General features: G+C 34.3%; 1 protein-coding gene across 1 annotated transcript in view; it reads left to right on the top strand.

Moving 5' to 3' along the window:
* Positions 1 to 4,970: 4,970 nt before the first annotated feature.
* Positions 4,971 to 12,956, top strand: part of rad50 (RAD50 homolog, double strand break repair protein) — a 46,373-nt gene continuing 38,387 nt past the window's right edge. The window contains exons 1-6 of the mRNA XM_022676214.2: positions 4,971 to 5,062; positions 7,905 to 8,048; positions 8,647 to 8,730; positions 9,465 to 9,619; positions 11,482 to 11,667; positions 11,798 to 12,002. Of these exons, the coding sequence (XP_022531935.2) occupies positions 7,920 to 8,048; positions 8,647 to 8,730; positions 9,465 to 9,619; positions 11,482 to 11,667; positions 11,798 to 12,002 (759 nt within the window). The 5' untranslated portion in view covers positions 4,971 to 5,062; positions 7,905 to 7,919. The remainder of the gene's footprint in view (positions 5,063 to 7,904; positions 8,049 to 8,646; positions 8,731 to 9,464; positions 9,620 to 11,481; positions 11,668 to 11,797; positions 12,003 to 12,956) is intronic.

Raw genomic sequence — 12,956 nt, 5'->3', positions numbered from 1 at the left:
ATTAAATTTACAATGTAAAAATCATAAAAATTTGCTAAACACATTTAATGAGAAGATGTGTGTCCAAACATTTGACTGGTACTGTATGTAAATAAGCAAAAGGTTATTTTTGGTCATGTGCTGCAAGCCTGAAATACAAGAATGATTCTATATTAAAATGAAACTAATTTGAGTAGAAAAAAAAACTAAAATATATTGGGTTCATATAGTCTGCATATAGTCTATATATATATATATATATATTATATATATATATATATATATATATATATATATATATATATATATATATATATATATGTATAAAAATATACACACATATAAGTACAACTTTAAATTAGAAAACGTCCAAAAAATATATATATATATATATATATATAAATATTTTTTTTTTTTTTTTTTTTTGTTTTCTAATTTAAAGTTGTACTTTTGTTTAAATATACATGAAATGTAAACATTTAAGAATTTTGCCCACAAGCCAAATATCAAATAACCTTCATTTTTCTTACAGTTTAGCAGTTATGTGGGAATTAGGTAAACAAAAAAGCAAAAATCGTACTCACTCTTCCTTTAAGTAGTTCCCTAATATTGTATTTTAGCTTTCGGATGTGTTGAGCCATGTGATGGTCAGTTGTCTTTATCAGCAGAAGAGTTTTCTGAAGATTTTGGGCCATTAATTCTTTACATTTGCAAAACTGCTGAAGAACAAAACAGAAAATATTTTCAAACTGTTAATAATGAGTGATTCATATTCATATCATATTCATGATTCATATTTTCACACTTTAACATATTAATGAATCAGAGCTTTTTAAAACTTAAACTTTAGCTATTTACCCCACCCACCATACCATTCCCCCCATCATATGCCGTGCTTTCTACTAAGGCTGTACAACACTGGAAAATATATATTACACATATTATTGCAATATACAGCTCTAGAAAAAAATAAGATATAACTTCAGTTTCTGAATCAGTTTCTCTGATTTCGCTATAACTATATGTTTGAGTAAAATGAACGTTGTTTTATTCTAAAAACTACAGACATTTCTCTCAAATTCTAAATAAAAATATTGTCATTTAGAGCATTTAGTTGCGGAAAATGAGAAATGTCTGTAATAACAAAAAAGAAATAGGCAGAGCTTTCAGATCTCAAATAATGCAAAGAAATCAAGTTTATATTCATTCATTCAATGTTTTAGGATTTCAGAAATGGTGAAATAACCCTGGTTTTTATCACAGTTTACATGCATCTTGGCATGTTCTCCTCCACCAGTCTTACACACTGCTTTTGGATAACTTTATGCCGCTCATGGTGAAAACATTTAAGCAGTTCAGCTTGGTTTGATGGTTTGTGATCATCCATCTTCCTCTTGATTATATTCCAGAGGTTTTCAATTTAGTAAATTCAAGGAAAATCATTATTTTTTTCAGAGCTGTATATTACATGATATAGAAAATACATGATTTTTTTTTTACAATGAGACTGATGTGAGGTAAATCATATTGGACAGATATAATCTGCTTCTGATAGATTTATCACGGAAAGTATGAACAATGCTGCAATGATACATTTTATGGTAGAAAGTAGAGCTGTGCTTAGATATTGAAAATGCTTCCTATCAGCTGATATGTAGACTTTTTCAACTTACATCACTATCACCCATCAGAAAGTTTGAGTCACTGCCCTGAAAAAGAAAGACAAACATTACCAACCATTACAATCACGATCACCATCACAATTACAATTACTTTCAACACATTTTCCTCATCGCTGCTCTACATTTAGGCCATTTGGAGCTGTTAAATATTGCAAATTATGAAGGTACATTACTTACAACGTTAAAGCTGAAGTTTCCTCTGAGAGATTCAAGATTGTGGAGTATTTCATGGATTAGTTCATCCCCTCTAGCCATGTCCTGCAATGCTAAGCAAAGGAACAAAACACCTTTATACAATGTGAGCATCATGATTGAGTGTCCTAAGCTTGCCAAGCACATCAAGCTATTTATATTCTAAGCTTGCGGTGGGGAAATTTGATGGGAATCAGTATGACTTGCAGTTCTTATACGTGGCCTGTAAATCTAAAGTGCATTGAGGGTGTGAAAAATCATAACCAACTTATGTAAATTGCATGTGGTTAAGGATCCGCTTTTAATGTCTAACGTGGGGATCAGATTACTGACAGCTAAACAGTAAATACAGTAAAACGAAATTCATTCTTATTATCAAGTGAAATGCGTGACTTAAAGGGGAAATCCCAACAGTTAAGGTGTGAATATTCACTGCGAATTCAGTAGTTTGGGGCAGAATGCTTAATTCTTTGGAAACTTGTCAAGTGACATTACTAGTGCATCTAAAAAAATGTAATATCATTGGAAAGTTACTTGTAAATTACTAGTACTGTTACTTCATTGACCATCAGTAAATTTTACATTTCATTTAAAAAAATCAAGAGAGCAGATTCTGAAGGAAGAGGTGAAAGGAACGTAGTCCAAGCTGCTTAAGGTCTAGTGTGAAGTTTCCACAATTTGTGCTTTGTGATTTGCTTTTGAACATTTAAAGCACCACTCATAAAGCTTTTCTACTGGCAGGCAACCGGCACCGTTCTAGTTTGCGAACCAAATTTTGAACCGGTTCCACCAACAAAAATCGGTTCCAGAACCAGAAACGTTTGTTCGTAGTGAACATTTTTGGGCATGTCTGTTTGCACTGCAGCTGTGCAACGCCCTCAATGCCCCCATTTTGCTCAGCCAATTACCCAAACCACTCAATAGGACTCACTAGTGATGCTCCAACACTAGGAGGATGAAGACCAACACATGCTACCTCCAACACATGCTACCTCCAACACATGCGAAGTCAGCCACCGCTTCTTTTAAAACTGCTGCTGATGTAGCAGGGCCAATTTTTCCCTCTGAGTGCCGGCAGCTTGATGGCAAAGCTGCATGAGCGGGGGTTCAAACCTGCGACCTCCGGACCACTGGACCATTCGGTGCCCCCTTGGGCAAGAATTTTTAACCAGATAAAATTAACCCTAATGCGGATTAAGGTGAGTGTTGACCCAGCCCTTCTAAAACAGCCCCAGTGTATTATGCCAACCTTACACCTAACGATTGTTGCAGATAAATTTCGGAGAGTCCGATTAAATCACGAGAGTCTTGCTAGAGTCGAGCTGCAGACGAGTTGCGGCCGCATCTTCTCGATCGTTAGGTGTAAGCTGGTTAGGACTGAAAGTTTTAGTCAGTCGGATTCGCGTCTTGGTGTTCAGATGAACAAATTGTGCAAATTGTGACGTGAACAATGTCAACAACCAATAGGGGAGCTATGGGAAGCTGCAAGGCAAGATTCTTTTACGTGACTGTTTACAAATGATTTTTTTTTTTAAAAGAACGCATTTTGCTGTTAATATGACTTATATGGTTCTTACTTCAATATGTACAATATTCTAAACACAGGTAGCACCTTAATGTAATTAATTTTAAAGTTATTTTATTGTGCACTACTTTGTCTTCTTGTGCAGTGTTCATTTTGATACAAAGAAGATTAATAAACACACACTTTGCACAAATTATTTCATGTATTGCATTAATTCTATCTAAACAAAGGCAAATGTACAACAGTGAAACTGTAATTCTTTGCAATACAAGGATGTAACAAAAAAAGGGGGGGGAAAGAAGCTTATTGTTAAACACAAAATGTATTCTATTAAAAAAATATCAAGAACTAACAGTGTGGCAGAAAAATAAACTGTTGATGGGGACAAAAGCTGTGAGTCTCTAATAAATCACAGTATTGATATACACATTATTTATAACTTAATATGCAATATATGTTGTATATAAACTCCACCAGAAGCATGATGGGAAATAATCTAAGAAAGAATCTAGTTGCAGTCTTGCAAAGATCCCCAGTCTTTGTCAAATCTCAAGTCTGTGACTGAAATGTCTGCGGCTGAAAAGTCTGTGACTTGTCTTGAGAAGGTGTCAGACTGTTAAAATTTTAAATTTTTCTTTTCAGTCTTTTCAAAGTCATGTAGTGTATGGACAGCATTACCAGCATTAAAGAAGTGTGATCATATTAAAGAATTAACGAATACTAAAGGTGCGTTTTCAATTAAGTATACCTTAAATAAACTTCCATAAAATGTATTTTTAAGAAATATGCTTTAAATTAAACTATGTGTTGTTTGAAAGTATTTATAGTGGAATTAAATACTGATTAAAGTGCATTTTAGTCCAGTAGCATTAAGGTGTGCACAATATGTGCATCTAAACGCAAAGTAGTACATTAACAATATACTTCAAGTGTATTGTGTTTGCAGTTGTACAAACAATTAAAAAGCAATTTAATGCTTTATGGTGTGTTTAAATATAGCTTAATTATAACTGAAATATATTTAAATTGACATAAGTTGTTCCAAAACAGTACAGTTAGTATGTATTTTAGTTTTAAAAGTATGTACTTCTCCAGGTTATGTATACTTAATAAAAATATACTTAATACACTTTTCCTTTACAAGAGTTGTCTTTAGATGTGAGAGAAAGTCAGAATTTAGTCTGTTAAGTCTTTTCAGAGTCTTTCCAGTCGTGTAGACGTGCAGTGTATGAACAGCATAATTTAGCTATGTAGCAGGTTATTAACTGTCCACCACAGGTTTAGACCATTAGTTACATAACCTAACTGAACACAATTCATTTAGCTGATTAACACAGCCAATAATACTCTACTTACAGAAAACCCACAGCACCAGCAGCAAGAGGTCGCAGAGTTTGGGTATTTTGGAGGCGCTTTCATGCTTTCTAAATGTCTAAATTTATTATAATGGCCCTTTTCGAGAAGCCCTTGCGGAACGGGAGTTTGTTGAACACCATAAGCGCAGGACTTTAATCCGTCTACATTTGCTACAGCTGTTTGCTCTGGGCGCTGGTGCATTATGGGACATGTAGTCTTCAGCGTGCCCTGGAGCGTCGCGGAAGAACGTCACACCGACGCGGGAAAGCGGCGAGTCCGAGAGGAGAGGACTTCAGCACTAACCACGAGAAGTAACTGCGCTGTGAACGTATGAAGCGTTTTAAAATATCATATGATATGATCTGTGGGGCGTATTTGGCGTTAGAGCTTCATGAGGGAGTATTTGGGAGCTGGAGGGTTAGCTGGAGCTTAGCTAAGTTAGCTGTTTAGCTAATAATTTGGGTGCTTTTCGCTGCAGCAGTTTGTTTTTGTTGTGGTTGTGTTGACTAGCCGGCAAGTTAGCTGACTTAGCTAACCTATATTTAACTAGTTAGTTAGCTTAGCAAGCTAGTTAGCGTTAGCTGACTTACCTAACTTTGCTCTAAACAATAAAAAACAGTAAATACGAAGCTCCTGTTTAGTTAGCTAGCTTGGTAGTTAACCTAGCTAACTTAGCTAGTTAAAGTTTTAAGGTTAACCGTTGACTACCTATTTAAACTGTTTAGTTAGTTAGTTAGTTAGCTAGCTTACTTAGTTGAATTGCTTGGGTTTCTCTATGTGCTTCCTAATAACGTTATTTGTCTGCTTCACGTTTCTGTAGTAAGTTAGCAGTTTACAGTAAGTTACTTGTCAAAAGTTTGGACACACCTCCTCATCCAATGTTTTAAGTATTTTATTTTTTCCTACATTGTAGATTAATACTTAAATCATCCAGACTATGAAGGAACACAAGGGATTATGTTGTAACTCAAAAGTGTTAAAACAAACCAAAATACTCTGTGAATCATTTATCTGGGGTCCTGTCAACTTACAGTTTTTGAGGCTGGTAACGTTAACTGATAAACTTATCCTGTGCCACAGAGGGAATTCCTGGTATTCCTCTTTTGGGGTTGTCCTAATAAGAGCCGGTTTAATCTTTTTTTTTTTTAACTAGACTTGTGACTACCCTTGAGGATACTTTAAAAATTCTTGAAATCTTTCAGATTGTCTGACCTTCATTTGTTAAGTATTTTTTATCTTTACTTAGTTAAATTGTTCTTATTATAGTATATGTATTAGAGCATGACTTAAATAGAGTTGTGTACTGTAAAGCCTACTACCAACTCTACCTCTTCACAACACAACTGGTGCTTTTAAACACTTTAAGGCAAGAAATTCAAGTAATAAACTCTTAACAAGTTCAGCACAGCTGTTAACTGAAAGCTGATAATTCCAGGTGACTCTGCCTTATAAAGCTGATTGAGAAAATCCAGCCAAGATGTGCAAAACTGTCATCTAAGCAAGAGGTGCTACTTTGAAGAATCTAAAACCTAAATCATAATCTGTTTTTTTTTTAACACTTTTTTGTTTACTAAATAATTCCATATGTTTTTCTTTACATTTTGGATGACTTTTAAAATTAAACTTCAATGCAGAAAATGTAAAAAAACCAAAAACAATTTAGGATGTATCCAATCTCAACCACAAACTCCTTTTTATCAGTGGAAATTGTTGTGTTCTCTATAATAACCAACTTTCCAAGTTTGTGGCAATAATATAAAATGCAAATTAAACAGCAACTGAGTCAGTGGTTCATTTATCAGTTTATTTTTTTCACTGAAGCTAAATTAGCAAATAGAAATTTGTTAAAAAATATATCTTTTTTTCCATTTAGTACAGTTTAAAAAAGAGGATTTTTTTAGCCATTTTCCCAATTTTCTATTTTTTCTTTTATGACCATCAAAATCTGAATGTAAAAATGTAAAAAAAAAATATTTAATCTTTAGATTTATTTAATTTAATTTTCAGGTTTTTCCATTTTTTTGCATATTGTAACAAATATCTGACAGTATAATCGAACCAAGATGCGAAATGGGAAAAATCTGAAAGTTGAGTTGACACTTTTTTTTTAAACATTAAAGGCAAACAGGTTCCACTAGGCAGAATTAAGTGGCTAAAATAAGAAAAATGTTGCAATGTCTTGTAAACTTGTCTAAACACATGTTTCTTTTTTCTATACTCTACATTAGCTATACTGTACATTCTATCATTGCTTCCTGATTGTTGAGCTTGCTTATTGCATCTTTTGTTTGTACATTGTACATTTTTATGTTCACATAGAGTACCAGTCAGAAAGTTGGACACACCTTAATATCAGTGACTTTTTATCGTTTAAAAAGTTAAACCTATAAAGAAAAACAAATAGTTATTTAGTAATGAAAAAAAGTACTTTAAGAAATGAAGCTCAGTCAATCTGAAAAATTTCAGGCACTTTGAAAATATGCTGAAGTGTAGATGCAAAGATCATTAATAAAGTTGATGAAAATGGCTCTCGTTAGGAAAGAAAGACCAAGAGTTTCTTTTGTTGCATAGGATACATTTATCAGAGTTACCAGCCTCCAAAACCATTAACAACACCACATATTTTAGTGTAGTATTTAACACATTTAAGTTGATGCATGTTTTAAGTTGAGTAAAGGATTTCTTATATGTTCCTTCATAATCTGGATGACAAAAAATTAAAACATGAGAAGGTGTGTGCAAACCTTGGGCTGGTACTGTAAACCAAAAGTAAATTTGCTCAATGTAGTCAAGTAAATAGTGACATATCTGACTTTGAAATGTAGTAGAGGTAAAAACAAAAAAAATATCCCCACAATTTACAAACTAGTAAAGTAAATGAGTTAAATAGGTATACAATAATTACCTAAATTTATTTTTTACTGCCCAACACTGTGTTAATACACTGAGCTGTAATTCTTTTACATCAATAACTATAAATACTGAACAGTATTTAAGGGCACATGTTTTACATGGTTAAGTTACTAAAGTATCTAGTTTTTTTGAAACAATATTTAATCTTATGCTTAAAGACCTGAGATAAAAATATTAGTTTGCTCACAATCTAACAGGAATTGATACTGTAATTGAAAGTGATCATAATAACGATTTTCTTTTACATTTTACTGCAGGTATAAAGAGCAAACATGTCAAAAATAGAGAAAATGAGCATCCTCGGAGTGAGGAGCTTCGGCGTAGAGGACAAGGACAAACAAGTGATCTCATTTTTCAGTCCTCTGACAGTGCTGGTCGGTCCGAACGGAGCTGGCAAAACGGTTAGTACCTCTACTAGCTTATTAACTGTTGGCCCTTTTTTTTTTACTCTCAGATATCCTGTCATTTCTTTGCACCTTGCAAATTACACCACTGGCCTCCAGAAAGATGGTGATAAAGATAAAAGCTGGGAGACAAGTGTTGTGACCTTTATCTGTTAAATGAAAGTGCAATATTTACTGAAATGATGATGATAATTTTTCACTCTTCTTCACACTCTTCTCCCTCCACTGAAATTTCCCTACCTGTAAGAATGACAGTGTTGCATCTGCTTCTCTCTCATGAGAAGCAGATGTTGAACTGTTTTGCTGACAGGGTCAAAAGCTAATGCATTACCATTTATGGGTCTAAGCAGCTTCTCAGTGGTGTTGAGACCTGTAATTTGATTGGGCCATTCCAGAACACTGCTACTTCTTTTAGAAATGATGCACTATACAGTGTGTCATCCATTTTGTAGTGTTGTTTGAAATCTCAACTAATCATTTCACTGCCAAAATGCTGACATGCCAAATAAAGTCATCATGTCAGTGTTTATTGTGGTAGGACTGTATAGGTTCAGGCTAATCTTTGAAGTTCTTCCCCTCTTACATTTCTCTTCAGACTATCATCGAGTGCCTGAAGTATGTCACTTCTGGAGATTTCCCCCCTGGAAGCAAAGGGAATACATTTGTTCATGATCCAAAGGTAAGAGGTTTGCTGAATAGCAGCTCAGACATATTTAAAAAGTGTCAAGTAGCAAATGAGCTTAAAACCAGCAATTTCTCTGAACAATATTGACTAAAGTCTGATCATTCTTTGAAATTAGGCATCAGCATTAACAAAAGAACACACAAATAAACAGTACTGTTCTTATACAGCTCTGAAAAAATATGAGAGTGCTAAAAATTGATAAGTTTGTTCGATTTTACCAAATTGAAAACCTCTGCAATATAATAAAGAGGAAGATGGATGATCACAAGCCATCAAACCAAGCTAAACTGCTAGATTTTTGCACCAGGAGCGGCATAAAGTTATCCAAAAGCAGTGTGTAAGACTGGTGGAGGAGAACATGCCAAGATGCATAAAAACTGTGATTAAAAACCAGGGTTATTCCACCAAATATTGATTTCTGAACTCTAAAACTCTTAAAACTTTATGAATATGAACTTGTTTTCTCTGCATTTTTTTTTCAAACATGCAAATTTTTTGTTATTTCAGCCATTTCTTATTTTCTCCAAATAAATGCTCTAAATAACAATATTTTAATTTGGAATTTCGGAGAAATGTTTTCCATAGTTTATAGAATAAAACAACAATGTTCATTTTACTCAAACATATACCTATAAATAGCAAAATCAGAGAAACTGATTCAGAAAATGAAGTGGAATCTTATTTTTTCCAGAGCTGTATGTGTGTATATAACATTTACAATTTTCTAGGATGCCCATGAGACAGATGTGCGTGCCCAGATTCGTCTGCAGTTCAGAGATGTAAACGGCCAGGCTGTAGCTGTTCAGCGATCCATGCAGAGCACACAGAAGGGCAAAAAGGCACCCGAGTTTAAAACCCTTGAAGGAGTCATCACCAGAATGAAGTGAGTTTCAGGAGAAGAATTATAGTTTCTATTTGGTGTTTTACTATTTGATTCAAGATTCAAGATTGTTATTCTCACGTCACAGAGTACAGGCGTACATGTGAGTGAAAAACTTGGGTGCAGATTCCCACCAATGTGCAGAGAACAATATTTACAAGAAGAATAATAAAATAAAATATAATATAAAATAAGATATACAGATATCTTTACAGTATAAACAATAAACACAGTAGGGGTGTGCCATATTGTATCATACACAATAATATCGTCAAATTCTTTAAATACCGTGAACGATATTATACCCTAGAATATCGTACCATATCGCCCATCCCATTTCCCATTATATAGCTGCTAGAGTATCATTTATTTTACTTTAATTCTGGATACATGGCGATATTTTGAGTACATTATTAGTATCATAACATTCTGGATAATTGACCTTTGTAACAAATCTGATAAAACTCTTGTATTTTTAATATCTCACTTAGGGGTGTGCAGTATTATATTGTATGTAATAATAAAATATATTTTTCTATAATAATTTTATAATAATAAAATATATTTTTTCTTGCAGTGTATAGTGTATTTTTTTTTTAAGTGTTTTGTCATATCGCCAAGAGTATCGTTATCGCGAAAATACCATGAAATATCGTGATATTATTTTAGGGCCATATCGCCCACCCCTAATACACAGTACACTCAATAACAATACACATAATAACTTACACTATAGACAAATATTGCACGGAAATATGTTAAGAAAGACTGAATAAATAAATATATGATGCTATGTAGTTATGCAGATATCTAGAGTATGTGTGTGGAAGTGAGGAAATAGTCCAGTAGGTGACAGAATAACTATGAGTAAGTGCAGATAAGGATTGAGTTGAGTGGAAAGTACAGGGGGCAGAATGCTGTATAATATGGGAAAGTCTGATAGATGCAGTGTTTTGGTTTCGTAGTGTGCTGCATTGATTCCTGCATTTCAGGCCTGCAACTTATTCCAAAAAAAGTTGGGATGGATCAGTGTTACCATTCCTTTTCACAAAACTCACACATTTCACCAAAATCATGTTTTAACAGAGTGATTAAGTTTTAGGTGCTATTTTGGCTTATTGCTCCTGCAAACAGTATGTAACAGAACAGTGTAATAGTTGTTCAAAGTTATCTAGATATTCTATATTGGGGACAGAGGAGGACTGCAGACTGGCCAGTCTTTAATGTGTAATATGTGGAGCATGTGGTTTTGCATTGTATTATTGAATATTGCATTGATGTTTCTGAAAAGATGTTATCGAGAATTCAGCAGATGTGTATTTTTCTGCTTTAATGCTGCATCACAGAAGTGTTATTTGCAATTTCCATACTGTCCTAATGCTCACTCCTTTTTACCTTTACAGTTTTAATTCATGCTAAAGCATTTGTAACATTTAATAAAAATAACCCATCCCTACATCCATTCATTAACCCCTTAACAGACCTTGGCCTGTATAGGGACAACAAGCGTAGGTGATTAAAAAAAAAAAAAAAACATTTTCTCTGCAGTAAAATGCATTTTATTTACAATTTGGAGACTTTTTGGACATTAAATGATTGATTTGCATTCAAGAAAAAATTTATTTAAAAAATGAAGGAAAGCGCCAATTTCATGAATTTGATTAATTCAATTTTGACTTGCAGATTTACTTCATTTTTTAATATATATATTTTCTATTTTACAATTACTTTTAGGATTTTCAGTAACGTTTCAAACATGACATAGGCGTGTAATATCAGGCAGAAATTTGACATAAAGGCCTGCCTGTTAAGGGGTTACAAATGCAATGGAAATGAGTTTAATTTGAATTGGTTTGTTTTCACAGGCATGGCGAGAAGGTCAGTCTGAGTTCTAAATGTGCAGAGATCGACCGTGAGATGATCTCAGCTCTGGGTGTTTCCAAAGCTGTCCTCAACCATGTCATCTTCTGCCACCAAGAGGAGTCCAACTGGCCTCTCAGTGAAGGAAAAGCACTCAAACAGAAATTTGATGAGATTTTCTCTGCCACAAGGTAATGAATGATCTAGCAACAACAACACACATGTTGGGTATTGAGAATAATACATATAGCTTATACATTTATTTTATATTATGAATTTTTTGAATGAAGTCATTCTCTTTAAACAATTGTTTTCATTAAGGTACATCAAGGTGCTAGAAACCCTGCGGCAGTTGAGGCTGAAGCAGTCCAACACTGTCAAGTCCTGTCAGATGGAACTGAAGTATCTGAAGCAGAACAAGGAGAAAGCTCAGGAGATAAAGGATCTACTGTCTACTAAAGAAGGCCAGCTAGCAGCTTCTAAAGAGAGCGTGCAGCGCATCGAAAGCCAGATCGACCCACTGGAGGTTAGATCGCACCCCTTAAAAACATAGTCTAAAGCAGGGGTCGGCAATAGGCGTCTGCAGGCCAGATGTGATCCGCAAGCATAAAACATCTGGCCCGTGAGGTTGTTTGAACTATAATGAACGGTAATGAAAAAAAAAAAAAAAGAAAAAGATAATGCTTCTCTGGCGAACTTTAGTTTACACGCCTCCCCTGTCTCTCTTTCGCCTTCAGCATGACTATAGTTTCCTCTCGTTCTTGGACTCTCTATCTACTTATAAGGCATTTTTTCCTAGCCGTGTCCCAATTCACTAGCTGGGGAAGTGATACTGCATTGGACCGCAATCTTGATGACAGGGGTTCGATCCTGCGTGAGGAGCAGTGTGTTTGTTTATTTATTTTTTTTCCCTTTCTTCTTGGGTTTACCTGCTTCATTTTCCAAAAACATTTTTTTTTGTGGCCCGCCACGTAATGGCTTGGAAAAAAAACTAATTGCAGACCCCTGGTCTAAAGCATTGGTCAATGGGCTCTTTCCTCTTTTACCTCATACTAACACCTGATGTTCCTTATGTTATAGTCAGGCATTAAGCTAAACTGTGCAGGAATGTGAATCACCATAAGAAGAATTAGTGGACAGTGTGATGCTTACATTTGTTTATAACACATAGGGACTGCAGTGCTGTGAACATATATGCGCATTTTGCGTGACTGAAAAAAATGAGCAGTGGGACAGGTCAGTACAGTGGATGATGTGAAACACAAATGAAGACCAAATACACAGAAAAGTAGAACATAATTATGCTGAACTGAGATTTAGTATAGGGAAAAGAAAAAAAAACACAAAATCAAATATATAATTGTAGTTTAAAAAGAAAAAGCCTGTTACAAAAAAAAATCTAAATTGGTTAATAATAGCTGCCCATATATTAATGGTTTATCTGAAGCTCCCTGAAGTCTAGTGCATGATCGTTCATGAA

Source organism: Astyanax mexicanus, chromosome 17 (assembly GCF_023375975.1).
Source record: "Astyanax mexicanus isolate ESR-SI-001 chromosome 17, AstMex3_surface, whole genome shotgun sequence".
NCBI lineage: Eukaryota > Metazoa > Chordata > Actinopteri > Characiformes > Acestrorhamphidae > Astyanax > Astyanax mexicanus.
This window is presented reverse-complemented; position numbering and strand designations above follow the sequence as displayed.